The 14,378-nt window shown below is 40.4% G+C and overlaps 1 protein-coding gene across 1 annotated transcript; it reads right to left on the bottom strand.

Moving 5' to 3' along the window:
• Positions 1–10,864: 10,864 nt before the first annotated feature.
• On the bottom strand, positions 10,865–12,397 carry LOC130879957 (ubiquitin carboxyl-terminal hydrolase 17-like protein B). The gene has a single exon (XM_057778770.1). The coding sequence runs from the start codon at positions 12,395–12,397 to the stop codon at positions 10,865–10,867; it is 1,533 nt and encodes a 510-aa protein (XP_057634753.1).
• Positions 12,398–14,378: the final 1,981 nt, after the last annotated feature.

The following is a 14,378-nucleotide window of genomic DNA, read 5'->3' as shown; positions in this document are numbered from 1 at the left end:
CTAGAATTCCTCTGCCTTCTCTGTCACCATAAGGATAGCCTCAAATAGTCATTTTAAAGGATTCTTTCTTCACTCTGTGTTTACAAGAAAGGAATAGAGAAAAATTTGCTTTCATGGTGCCTACTTATAATAATTCTCAGCCTACTAGGAAATACTACTTGACCATCCCCTCACAGGGAATTCTCAATAGCCCTACCCTGACAAATTTCCAATACTTTGTCAGTCAGCCATTGGAAATAATATGCAAGCAATTTACTAAGTCTATAATCTACCATTACATGTATGACATTTTGTTATCTGATTCAAATGCAGATACTTTAGAAAGAATGTTTGAAGAAGTAAAGAAAATTTTGCCTAAATGAGGATTACAAATTGCTCCTCAAAAGATTCAAAGAAAAAATTATGTCCATTACCTAGGTTACAAAATAGGTTTACAAAAAATTAAAACACAAAAGACACAAATTAGGAGAGACCAGTTGTGGACACTTAATGACCTTCAAAGATTGTTAGATTTTTCCATCTATGGCTGGCTGTTGGGATAACATCTGATCTAATAATTCATATTTAAAAAACTTATATGGTGACAAAGACTTAAATAGTCCCAGAGAATTAACAGCTGAAGTGGAAAAGGAATTGGCAATCATTGAGGAAAAATTACAGGAGGAACATGTGGATAGGGTGAATCCAAGTATTAATTATAGTCTAGTCCAACTGCCTTCCAGAATTTCTTCTACAGGAATTTTGAAGCAGAAGGAAGATATTATCTTAGAATGCATCTTTTTTTACTGTATAAACCAAGTAAAAAATTAAAAATTTATGTGGAAAAAGTATTTGAATTAATTATAAAAGGAAAATTGAGACTTTGTCAACTAGCAGGTATTGGCCCAGCAGAACCAAACCTTTTAACTATTGATGAAATAAAAAATGTTTTGGGAAGACAATGAACCGTGGCAAAGAGCTTGTACTAATTTGTGGAGAGAAATTAATAACAATAATTCCAAAAGCGATAGACTTAATAAGAGAACTACTTGAATTCTTCCCCAAATTGTATGTGACGCTCCACCTGGAGCTTGTACATTCTATACTGCTGCAAATAAATCAGGGAAGGCAAATTACAAATCAGAAAAATTAAGTAAGGTGGAACAAAGACCTTATAATTCTGTTCAGAAGGCACAGTTATATGCTATTCTCCTGGTGCTAAGGGATTTTAAAGAACCTCTCAGTATAGTTACTAATTCAGAAAGAGTTGTCTTACATATTGAAACCACTGAATTTATACCAGGTGATACAGAATTGACTTCATTGTTCATTCAGGTGTAAGACACAATCAAGAGTATGCTTTGTTTCATATGCATAATGCACACCCAATCCCATATGGATCTGCCAGATCCTCTAGCACAAGGTAATGCAGAAATTGATGGATTATTGATTAGAAGTGTGCTGAAGGCCTCAAAATTTCGTGGAAAACATAATGTCAAAAGCAAAGGTTTAAAGAAAGAGGTTCCTATTACATGGCAACAAGCTAATGAGATTATAAAGAGATGTCCTACTTGCTCTTTCTATAACCAAATATTATTACCCGCAGGGAGTAACCCAAAGGGTACTCAAAGGAATGAGATCTGGCAGATGGATGTGTTCCATTTTACAGATTTTGTAAAATTAAAATCTATGTACCACACCATAGAAACTTCTTCAGGTTTTCAATGGGCAAGAGTCTTGAGCTCAGAAAAGGCTGATTCAATAATCACACATTTATTAGAAGTTATGGCCATCATGGATATTCCTGCAGAAATAAAGACAGACAATGGTCCAGCATATGTATCTAAGAAAATAGAATAGTTTTTTTTGCTTATTATAATATAAAGCATATTACAGTATACCAAATAATCCTACAGGTCAGGCTATTTTAGAATGTCAAAATGAACTATAAATGATATACTGAACAAACAGAAAAGAATGGAAAATACCTCCAGAAATAGATTGCATAATTGTAGATGGAGCTGTGGGCAGGCCTGCTTTTCATCCCTCCAGGCTCCCGCACGGCTAGCTTAATACCTGAAATAACAACACATAAATTGTATTCTTTTAAACACTGCCTGGCCCATTAGTTTCAGCCTCTTATTGGCTAATTCTCACATCTTGACTAACCCATTTCTAATAATCTGTGTGGCACCATGAGGTGATGGCTTACCAGGAAAGATTCAGCAAGTCTGACCTAGCAGCTGGCTCCATTGCATCTGCCTGACTCTGCTTCTTTCTCCCAGCATTCTGTTCTGTTTACTCTGCCTGCCTAATTTTCTATCCTATCAAAGAGCCAAGGCAGTTTCTTTATGAACCAATGAAAGTAACACATAACAGAAGACTCTCCCATATCACATAATCCTCATTAATCTTGAATTTTCTTAATGATAATGAGAAAGAAAAAACAGCAGCAGAGATAACTTGGATAATAGTAAGAACTTCTGAATTAAATAAGCTGGTATATTTCAAGAATGTATTCACCTCACAATGGAAACCAGGAGATGTGCTACGTTAGGGAAGGGGTTTTGCTCTTTTCCAAAGGAGAAGAAAAGCCATGGATAACATCAAAATTAATAAGGATTTGGTTTGAAAAAGAGAAACTTCTTGAGAAAGAGAAATGATGGTTCATCCACAAAGGTGACATCCATACAGGTTGTAAGGAAATCATATAGGTTGGGGCAGGGTTCTATTCTTGTCTTTACAGGAAAATATACATCTTCAAAAATTCATGAAACCCTGGATGTTTGGATACAGAAAGAGGGAAAATAACTTTCCAGTAAGGATCACCAAGAAAAAGAAATATGACTTATGAGGACAGGCAATCAAAATATGTACATATACATACATACATACATATACACACATATGCACACACACACACACACACATATATGGAGTTGGACAAGGAAGGGCTCTGTCCTTCTTTAAATCCAAGCATGTGGTTAAAAGAAAAATTTGGAGTTTCTGTCTCATGTCGGGAGTCATCTTGTATGTGAGAAAAAGAAGAAAGAATTTGGAAAAAAATTATCTTTTTCCATGCCTATTTATTCTATATTATATTTTTCATTGAATATATGTCTATATGAATAATATTTAAGTTTCCCACAATGAACAGTAGATTTTCCTACAGATCCTTTTCCTGCAGTAATCTTTGAAGGTTCCAGGAAGAAGATGGGACCCTACAGCAACAACTCTACCTGGTTGAGATGACATCATGATGCTGATAGTGCTACTATAAGACCGGTTTTTAGGTACTAGCTGCTGAAATGGTGCACCTTCTCACAACGTTCTGGCCAGAACTCTGTAGGCCCATATTTTTACATTGAATGGCAGTCAGATTTCCAGATCATACTTTGTACCTGCCACACAGGAGGTGGTCACCTCCTTAACAAAGGGTCAGGATATGCTAATGTTGTTCTGCTCCCTTATTCATAATTTGGAGGAAGCCTGAAAAGAGATATTAATTTGACCTACATGACAGAGCTGGCATAGGTAGATGTGGACATGCCGATAACCATTCACCTGGTTACCTAGGAAATAGAATGCTAATCAATCTCCCCCTCAGTTTATGTTTTGGTATATGAGGCTGTTTGGAGAATAAACACAGAGGAATTTCAGGATGTGAACTCAGAATCTCATGAGGGATCACTGAGAATCTCCCTCCCGATAAAGCCATGTGAGATGTGTCTTTAATCCCACACCTCCCCTCTGGTTCAGAGAAATAATTTAGGGTCCAGGCTGGCACCAGACCCAGACATAATGGTGCCCGGATGTGGAGCTGATCCTCGAACCCCCAAAAACATGGAAGAAGTGACCCGACGTACAGAGGAGAACATGAGGAACCCGTGAGAAAAAAAAAAAATGTACCACAGTTGGAAACGTGAGCAATGGGTGTATGAGTGTTCAGAAATAGAGACTAGAATTTAGAGAAGTATAGAGAAGTGGAAAGTTTAAATCGGGAGTAAAAATCAGTAATATATATATATATATATATATTATAAAGGAAAGAGTATTCATATATATATATATATATATATATATATACATGTTGATAGCTGAAGGAAGTTAAAAAGTGGAGCAGAAACAAAGGCAGAATATTTAGAACCTGTAAGCGATATGATCGCAGAGATGAGCTTTTTCACTACCAAACAGGTAGGAAAATTAAAGGAAATGTAGCTTTTTCACTAGCAATCATCTAGGATACAGCTGAGATCACAGCAGTTACACGCATATGCTCTGTAGCTGAGTTTGACTGGCCCACAGTAGCCGGCTGAATCTAATCCTGTGAGGACCCAGAAGGAAAGCAGGAGTAAGTTTTGAGTCCAAATTTTACCACGCAGTCAGGAGCCCAGAGTCAGTCAATAGAACAGAGGAGAGGGTTCAGAAATTCTCCTAATTTTATGATTACAAGTTAAAATAAAAAAGAGAGTTAAAAATCAGTGGCATGTCCTACCCCTTGCCGTGTGGCCCAGCTTCAGCTAGAAGCTGGACAGGCAAGTTTGCAGAAAAGGTAGCCTCGGGGAACTGCAGCTTCAGGACAATTAAAAATAAATAAGCAGGTTAAATATGCTTCCTCTTTACATTTCACAATTTTGCTTCTTTGCCAAAAATCTGTAGTTAGTAGGTGTGTGGATTGATATCAGTTCCTTTGATCCTCATGTCTATTTTCAATCTGTCTTCAGTACTATGGCTCTGTAGTGAAGGGATTGTGATGCATTCAGAAGTTCCTTGATTGTACAGTATTTTAAGATTGTTTAGGCTAACCTGAGTTTTCTTTCTACTTATGAAATTGTTCTTTCAAGGTCTGTAAAGAATTTTACTACAATTTTAATGGGCATTTGCATTGAATCTGTAGGTTGCTTTCAGTAAGATTGTCATTTTTGTTGTGTTGGTTCTACCTTCACGAGAGAATAGGAGATCTTTCCATTTTCTGATGCCTTAAATTTCTTTCTTCAAGATTTAAAGTTCTTATCATACAGGTTTTTCCATTTGTTTGGTTAAAGTTACTCCAAAATATCCAAAATATCTTATGGTATTTATGGCTATTGTAAAGGATGATGTCTCTCATTTATCATATGTATAGAAGAGGTGCATTTTGGGTTGTTTTCAGATTCTGTCTATGGCAAAATAATTCTGCTGTGAACATAGTTGAGCACATGTCCTTATGGTTTGGTTGACCATCTTTCTTTGTATAGACCCCAAACTGGTATTATTGAATTTTAAGTTATGAGTGTTGCCTAATTTTCTGAAAAATCACCATACTAAGATCCAAAGTAGCTGTGCCAATTTGCACTCCCTCCAGCTATGAGGGAGTTTTTACTTTACACCACATTCTCGTCAGCATAAGTTGTCATAAGTGTTTTTAATCTTGGTCATTCTTACAGGGATAAGATGAAATATCATAGTTTTGATTTGTATTTTTTCTGATGGCTAAGGATGTTGAGCATTTTTAAAGTATCTTTCAGTCATTTTAAGTTCATCTGCTGAGAGTTTTCAGTTTAGGTCTGTACCATATATTTTTATTGGATTATTTGTTCTTTTGATGACTAATTTCCTGAGCTCTTTGTATGTTTTTGGAGTGGATAAGTAAAGATTTTCCCCATTCTATAGGCTGATTTTGTGTCTTGTTAACTATGTTCTTTGATATACAGAAGCTTTTAAGTTCAGGAGATCTCATTTATTGTTTCTCTCAATGTCTGTACCACTAAGGCTGTGTTTGAGATGTACCAATGTCTTCAAATGTACTTTTAACTTTTTCTTCTGTGAGGTTCAATGTGGTTGGTTTTATGTTGAGGTCTTTGATTTATTTGGATTTCATTTTTGTGCATAGAGATAAATATGGATCTGTTTTCATTCTTCTACATGTTGATGTCTAATTAGGCTAGCATCATTAGTTGAATATGCTTTCTTTTTTGATTTTATTAGCAGTTGACAGTCTTGCAAGTTATAAGGAAGATAGCTACAAACTTTTAATTAGATATTCAATGGCTAAAGCCCTAATTATAGTATTCTTGTCGGAGATCTTAAGCCACTAAGTAAAATTGTTAAAGGGAGCAATGAACCTATTTTTAGTTGAGAGCTTATAGAAGCTGCCAAACAGGTATTCAAGCAGGTGGAGTATAGATCAGGTAGAATATACAATAATCATCAAGTACAGTATATTAATTATGATTCAGCTATGGCAAGTGTGTATGTTAAGTACAAAACTTATTCTATAGCAGTTTTATGAAAAAAACAGAATGCACCTTTGAATTTTTGCCAGTTAAGATATTAAAATCTTAATTTAAAGCAGTAACTTGTCTAATACAAAAAAGGGATGGAATCTAGGAGATATTTTAGCAGAGTACTGACTATGATCAATGTTTCTTATTCTAAGCAATAAATTAATTGATAATTTTAAGATAGTGATTCTTGGACAATAGTGTTTGCTCGATTTAAAGGTCAGAGTAATAATCTTTTCCTGGATGATTGTTGCTGCAATTTGCAGAACTGTATTTTGCTAATGTTATAGCTAAAGATCCATTAAAGGATGTTATGCAGAATTTTTCAAATGGCTCTTCCAATAGAAGAACTGCATATATGGTTAATAATGAAAAAGAATTTTGGAGCGTGATATAGCTCCTTGAAAACAACTAAGAGGATAAAAGTTGCAGGTAGATGTTGGAGGAGAGAGTTGTTTGTTGGTTCCTGGCAGCCTGGCTAGTTTAGCCCTAACATAATCACACAGAAACAGTATTAATTAAATCACTGCTTGGTCCATTAGCTCTAGCTTTTTATTAGCTAACTCTTATATATTAATTTAACCTATTTCTATTAATCTGTGTATTGCCATGTGGCAGTGGCTTACTGGCAAAGTTTCAACATGTCTGACTCTGGCAGCAGCTCCATGGCGTCCCTCAGACTCCGCCCTTCTTTCTCTCAGCATACAGCCTAACATTCCTTGACTAGTTCTGTTCTTCCCTGCAGTTTTTTATTAATTAACCAATAAAAGCAACACACAGACAGAAGGACCTCCTATACCACACAGATCTGCTACAGACAGATCTGGCATGATGGCACCAAGGTGACCTTTGTTAAGGCAAGATGAAAAAGCCCTTGCAATGAATTATGAAAAGGTCCAGCCTATATAAATTTGGGGTCCAGGATGTGTTTTCTTTTTTCACAGAGAGAAAATAAAGTTGGATGAGAAGACTGCATATACAGTAAAGGAGTGGCAGACCTGATGACATCATAGCTGCAAAGGTACCCATATAGGAGTTGGAGAAAGGAGTTGAAGAGGAGTCCTTGGTCCAGTTTTCCCTGCCCCCACGGAGAGGAGTACCTGATCCATGGACCACCACTTTGCACTGTAGGGTGCTGTGCTGCACTGAAGGACAGATGCTGAGCTGCCTCCAAACATCCCAGACACAGACACAGATGCCCTGCTGAGATGACCTGCTGCATGATGACCACAAGTATTGGCAGTTTACATCCTGTTTGCTTTGGAGATGAACTAGAAATGCAGACTGAAAATCTGACTGTTTTAATCTTTGGGACACAGAACTCATTTTCATTAAAATATTGGACCTGAGAACTAAGACCCAAGCTTTCCCCCTTACAGAAAGAAAGACTCAAAATATGAATGACTAAAACCCCTCTTCACTTAAGAAGGCTGTCTCAGGGTTTAACTGCTGTTCAGAGACTGGAGCTGGTATTTGATAACAGCAATATCATTGTACTCTCATCCATCAGAAAAGCTTTTCTTGTCTTTTGATTAATATGGATTTAAGAAAATTGTGACATGTTTAATTGTGGATTGTTAATTCCCATCCTAGATTTACTGTCCTGATAATGTTTATAACTGTTTATAAGATGTTAAGAAAATTTTGATGTGCTCTACAAATGTTTGGATTTAATTGTGGATTTATTATTGATTATGGTATTGACATGATAATGTTTGTAACTGCTTATAAGATGTTGAGAAAGGTTGACATACCCTGTAAATGTTTGAACTTAATGCATATGTTAAGTATTTTAGATTTTGATACAATGTAAAAGATTTAAGAGGTGCTCTAAACTAGCCGAAGAAAGACTATAGCTTTATGATTATTCATAAAACATGATTGGATTAAAATCTGTTCTGCCTTCAAGACCTGCTAGGACAATGGTGGGTCAGAATTGTAGGGGTGGACAACTAACAACTGGTCTAACCTGTGGTCCATGCCAAGAGGAGCCCATGCACAACACTGCATGGATAACCAGAAACCAGAGACTAGATAACCCAAGACCTAAGGTCAAATCAAACACAACTGACAAAACAAACAAACAAATATATAAATGGTGATTTGAATAAATAAACAAGTAGATAAATAAATGATTTATATTCAGTTTTTCTGCTGTATTTAGTTCCTACCCTTTTCTCTTGTAACTGATGGGAGAAGATGCAGAGAACCAAAGCCAAGCCTGACATTAGACAGAGCTCAGGGAATCTTGCAGAAGAGCAGAAGGAATGACTGTAGGAGGAAGAGATCATGGTCCACGGAATCAACTAAGCAAGGCTCAAAGGGAGCAAACAGAGAATGAAGCAGAATCAAGAAGCCTCCATGGGTGTGAGCTGCATATATGTTACCCCTGCATATATGCTATGGCTGTTTAGCTCTGTGATTTTTGAGAGACTCCTAACAGTGGGAGTGGGGGGTCTCTGACTCTTTTGCCTGACCTTGGGTCCCTTCTCCTCCTACTGTGTTGCCTCATTCAGACTTGATATGAGGGTTTGACTTGGTCTTACTGTGTCTTGTTATGCACTGTTAGGTTGATATCCTTGGGAGGCGTGTTCTTTTCTGGAGGGAAATAAAGGAGGATTGGATGTGGGGGAGAGGTGATGTGTGAGAGTAACAGGGGAAAGAGGAAGGAGAGGAGACTCTAGCCTGGGTGTATTGTATGAGAGAAGAGGTAGGTAGGAAAGTATGAAAAAAGGGAGGGAAGGAGAGGAAGGAGGGAGGGAGGGAGGGAGGGAGGGAAGGAGAGGAGGGAGGGAGGAAGGAAGAGAGGGAGGGAGGGAGGGAGGGAGGGAGGGAGGGAGGGAGGGAGGGAGGGAGAAAAGATGACTTAAGTGAAATGCTGTCACTCTCACACGGGAATTTAATCAGTGAGCTATTGATCCGACCTATGAAGAAAAAACTTACCACCCTAATTAAGTCAATTAAGCAAGCTTTATTAACTCTGCCTAGGACTGACTCTACAATATGAGATTTGAAAATACAGACAGTGTTAACATTTCAGGTCCTCTCCTAGGGAAAAATATAAAATGGGGATTTTGCAACATAAGAAATTTGCAGAATTTTACAGAAACAGATTTGACTGTTTGACAAACCGTCTTGGCAGAACACCTGGTGTTACTGGGTGGAGCATGTGTGAATTAAACCTGAGTTTTGTAGCAAAAGAAACAAATTATTCTGACCTTATAAGAAAAATGACTTTTTCCACTAATATGGAATCAGGTTGTGCGAACAGGATGCCATATTTATACAAAAACAATCCTAAATTTATCTCTTCCTTCCTTTCTTTTTTCCTTTCTTTCTTTTTTCTCTATGTAGCCTTTGCAGTCCTAGAACTAGCTCTGTAGCCCAGGCTGTTCTGCAACTCACAGAGATCCTCCTGCTTCTGCCACTTAAGTGCTGCTGGATTAAAGGTGTGTGCCACCTAAAGTCTCTAACCACACTTTTTAAGCAAAATCTGATAAAGGAATCACACCTGAGGTCCAGCTTTCTCACATTGGTCCATCAAGCAGGTTCTCTGAGCTGGAGAATCCAGTGCCTACACTGGACAGGATGCTACTTTCAGGAGGCTAGCTGAAACCATACAGTGACCATAGTCCTTTTGTGTGGTGCAGTCAAGGTCACTTGATCAAAGATGTTATCTAATCCCCCAAAAGACTGTTGTTTACTTTTAGAATGTCCACATTGAAAAAAAAAAAAAAAAACCCTGAACGTATATTCTGTTTCCTGAATAAGGAAGGGACCTCACATTTGAGGCACTTTACCAGGCATATTAATATAGCAGTTATACCTTCATACCCTCAACAAATTCTCTAATTATTGACAAAAAACATTTTAAGAAGCCCCGAGGCCCCTGCTATAAAACTACTGTGCAGGTGATTCAGTTACCCACCTAATCCCATCCTGTTGACGCCATAACACTGGATTTCATTCCCTGTTGAAGCAATAAAACCAGATTACTGTTTTTCTAGTCCTAAGCAGAGTAAATGCTTCTAATATTCTTCAGTATTGATTTGCATCAAGGCCAAAAAGAAAAGACCAACAAACAGTGTGAAGTAACAGGATTTATTTGCTGAAGTACAATGAATAAAAAAGCCCTTCCAGTGTGTTGTATATAGTCGAGCCAAAGAAAGACCTTATAGGAAACAGCTACAAAAAGTACACTGAATAAAAAAGTCCCTCCGGTATCAGATACATAGCAAACCCTAAAGAAAGATTTTTACAAGAAATAGTTAAAGAAGGCAGTTTGGCCAGCACCTTGCAGGCTTAGCAGAAATCCTGCATCAAAGCCTGTGAGTGGTAAATTAGCCTCTGCCCTGATCAGAGTCCCTGATTACCAGTAGAGGCCTCGGGAGATGTCCCCTAGGAACCCAGAAGCTTTCAGGAGTTTAATTCATATTAGGAACCTGGAGAGTTACTTCCACATCCAGTCTTGCTAGAGACTCAGCAAGGCCAGGCAAGGGCACAGAGGAAGGGTGATAATTCACACTTCCTAGGGGCACAGATGCAAGTCTCTTGTTTCCAGGGACTCCTCAAGTTCACGGTGTGTCCACAGGAGCCAGGGTCAGCAATTGGAGTGAGCACTATTAAACAACCAGAGACCTCCACCTTTGCTTGTTCTTCTTGATTCTGGATCTTCCTCCCTGAGGGCCCACGTCTCTCTGAGCAGGCAGGAACCTGGCTGAAGTGCGACATGGGTAATTCTCCTTGTTGGGACCAATCGTGTCCCAGTGCCCTCTGTGTCTGGGCTGGTGAATAACAACCGCATCAGCTGGCAGAGTGGACTCAGTTTTCCTGAGGTTCAGCACAGGTTTCGAGTAGTTGTGTTCCAGAAGTGCTTTCCACTGGTCTAAGGATATTTCTTTGGCTGCAGCGCTCTCCACGGGCCTGTGTGGCTCTGCAGCTCCCACACAAGATCCTCTGTTGAGCTTTCTCTGTCGGTCTTGGCCAACTGTGCCTACCGGCCCAGTGACGCTGTCCTTTTCGAGTTCAGTCTCCCGAACGTAGAGAAGCACATAGGCTGGCTCACTCAGGACAGAAGTCACATCACACCTGGCGACTTTGGAGTCGTCCATCTTATACCACTTCCCATTGCCAGCTCTGACATAACAGAAGTAATGTCCACTGTGGCACGTCAAACCGGCATGGACCAGAACAGCATAGAGTACATAGACCAGTGGTCCTCCATTAGGCTGAGTCATGTATGGCCGCAGGTCAAGGGACTCAGGGTAGCTCACTTTTCTGTCGACTTTGTTGCCCGTGAAAACTGAGAAGCGATTCAAGACCAGCATGAGAACCTTCGGGGCAGTTTGAACCATCAGGGTCTTCGAAGCTGTCGTCTTCCCCTGGCAATGGTCACAGTGGTAGGCATTTTCTCCACACAGCACTTCGGCCTGCACTAAATCCTCCAAGGCTTGCTTCACACTCTGAGCCGCGTGGATATCCAGGGATATGTCCAGGAACGGGTTAAAGGAATCTGAGGTGCCCTGGCAGTGAAGACACTTGATCTGAGATCTCCATGAGCCTCCAAATATCGCGTGGATAGGGGTGCTGTTCTCAGTTGGGGCTCCTGAGTTCTTGCTCCCTCGAAGGCAGGATTCGTGCATGGCATTCAAGGTGAACATCAGAAACTCGTGGGCATCCTCCTGCTTGTGCTTGTGGAAGGCGCCAGTCAGCTTCTTTGAAGGCTGCATGACCTCCCCGGAGTGGCAGAAACTCTGGGTCACATGAGCTTCCATGGCACACATTGAGCAGCCTCCCTGGTGACCGCAGCTCTGAGAGTGCTCCCGGGAGAGCATGTACTTGGCAAGAGGTGGCGTGTGCGTCAGACACTGCAAGGCTGCATTAAGGTAGCAACTGTTTCCAGTGTTCTGGAGACCCGCACCCACGCTGTGGAACCTCTCCCAACTCATTCTGGGCTTGGCCCTGGCAGCCAGCTCTGCTGCCACTAGCCCTTCATCTGGACGCAGGTCTGGGGCAGCAGGAGCTAACATGGCTAAAAGTGCTGAAGGATAAGAACACAAAGATACCTCAGGATCAACAGTGTTGGTCGAGGACGTAGGAGCTGGAAAGGCCTTGCTCTGAGATTCACCTTCTGAGAGCCACTGGGCTGCCTCCATGTCTCCAGATGCCACTTCCAAACACCGTGCTGGGGTCTTCTCAGGGAGAACAAAGGTGATGTGTTTCCTTCTGAAAAGCTCTCCAAATGAGGAAGGCATCCAAAGGCTCAGCTTTTAAATTCAATCCTCTGACCACACCCACTAGTCCCTGCTGAATCAGCCAATCCCCTACAAGCCTCTAATTGCCTAGAGCAATTTAGGGTGTAGTTTATGCAAAGCAGTACTGGAATCTTATCTCTTTGGAGTCCATTTTCCTAGGTGTCTTAAACTTGGGTTTTCCTTGTAACAAAACCATAAAACCTCAGCAGATAAAGCAAGGATGAATAGGCCTACTGTACAAGAGTCTCCTTTATGTTGTCAGTCCCACCAAATGCTAGTGTAGACTACCAACCCGAATTGGTTCTGGACCAATTAAGTAGGCTTTACGTCTGTGCACAACAGGGGCGGTTCTGCCTACTTCACCCACCATCCGCATCTCTGTGTGTGTTTGGGGGGGGGGGTGCTTGCTCAGGAGATCAGCAGCAAATTTTCTTTCCGGACTCCTTTTAGAGGGAAAAAGTCTGTGGGTTTCATGTAGCACAAATTCTAATTGTTCTTAATAAAAACCAAAGTCAGATATTATGGGGTGAAAGGTGAGACATAAGAGAAACCTAGCGGCCAGCCGCTAGAAAGAACTTTTATCTCTACTGTTGCTAAAGGGGCGATCCTGTATTCAGACTGCATCTCTGACTCTATCTCCAGACAGCATCTGTCTCTACCAGACCTCAGACTGCACTGAGCTCCTGTGTCTTTCTGCCTTAGATTCCACTCTCTGCAGTAGGATCAAAAACCCACTGCCATTGTTCTTGAGGTCTCAATAGTCCTCATTGTCTGCTATGTTCAGCGAGTCCGGTTTTATTCCATGATTTTTCAGACCCAGGCCAGCTGGCCTTGGTGAGTTCCCGATAGAACATCCCCATTGTCTCAGTGTGTGGTTGCACCCCTCGCGGTCCTGAGTTCCTTGCTCGTGCTCTCTCTCCTTCTGCTCCTGATTTGGACCTTGAGATTTCAGTCCGGTGCTCCAATGTGGGTCTCTGTCTCTTTCTCCTTTCATCGCCTGATGAAGGTTAATATTCAGGAGGATGCCTGTATGTTTTTCTTTGGGTTCACCTTCTTATTTAGCTTCTCTAAGATCACGAATTATAGGCTCAATGTCCTTTATTTATGGCTAGAAACCAAATATGAGCGAATACATCCCATGTTCCTCTTTTTGGGTCTGACTTACCTCACTCAGGATAGTGTTTTCTATTTCCGTCCATTTGTATGCAAAATTCAAGAAGTCATTGTTTTTTACTGCTGAGTAGTACTCTAATATGTATGTATTCTATACTTTCTTCATCCATTATTCCATTGAAGGGCATCTAGGTTGTTTCCAGGTTCTGGCTATTACAAACAATGCTGCTATAAACATAGTTGAGCCTATAGTTTTGTTGTATGATAAGGCATCTCTTGGGTATATTCCCAAGTGTGATATTGCTGGGTCCAGAGGTAGATTGATCCCGAATTTCCTGAGAAACCGCCACACTGCTTTCCAAAGTGGTTGCACAAGTTTGCATTCCCACCAGCAATGGCTATTGCTCTTACTGGCTTTGTGGGAGCCTAGGCAGTTTGGAAGTTCACCATACTAGACCAAGATGGAGGTGGGTGGTCCTTGGACTTTCCACAGGGCAGGGAACCCTGATTGCTCTTCGGGCAGACGAGGCAGGGGGACTTGATTGGGGGAAGGGGAGGGAAATGGTAGGTGGTGGTGGGGAGGAGGCAGAAATCTTTAATAAATAAAAAAATTTAAAAATAAATAAAAAAATAAAATTATACTAATCAGAAAAAAAAAAGATTCCACTCTCTGCCCAGCCATATCACTCCTGTCTCCATCTCCCTAGTGCTGGGATTAAAGTTGTGGTATCCCAATTCCTGGCTGGGATCACCTTTGTGTGAGCTCCGT

Source organism: Chionomys nivalis, chromosome 8 (assembly GCF_950005125.1).
Source record: "Chionomys nivalis chromosome 8, mChiNiv1.1, whole genome shotgun sequence".
NCBI classification, from domain to species: Eukaryota; Metazoa; Chordata; class Mammalia; order Rodentia; family Cricetidae; genus Chionomys; species Chionomys nivalis.
The sequence above is the reverse complement of the archived record's forward strand: the minus strand, read 5'-3'. Positions and strand labels throughout refer to the sequence as shown.

Coding starts and splice junctions, on each gene's coding strand:
- LOC130879957 (XM_057778770.1), bottom strand. CDS start 12,397: ATGGAGGCAGCCCAGTGGCTCTCAGAAGGTGAATCTCAGAGCAAGGCC.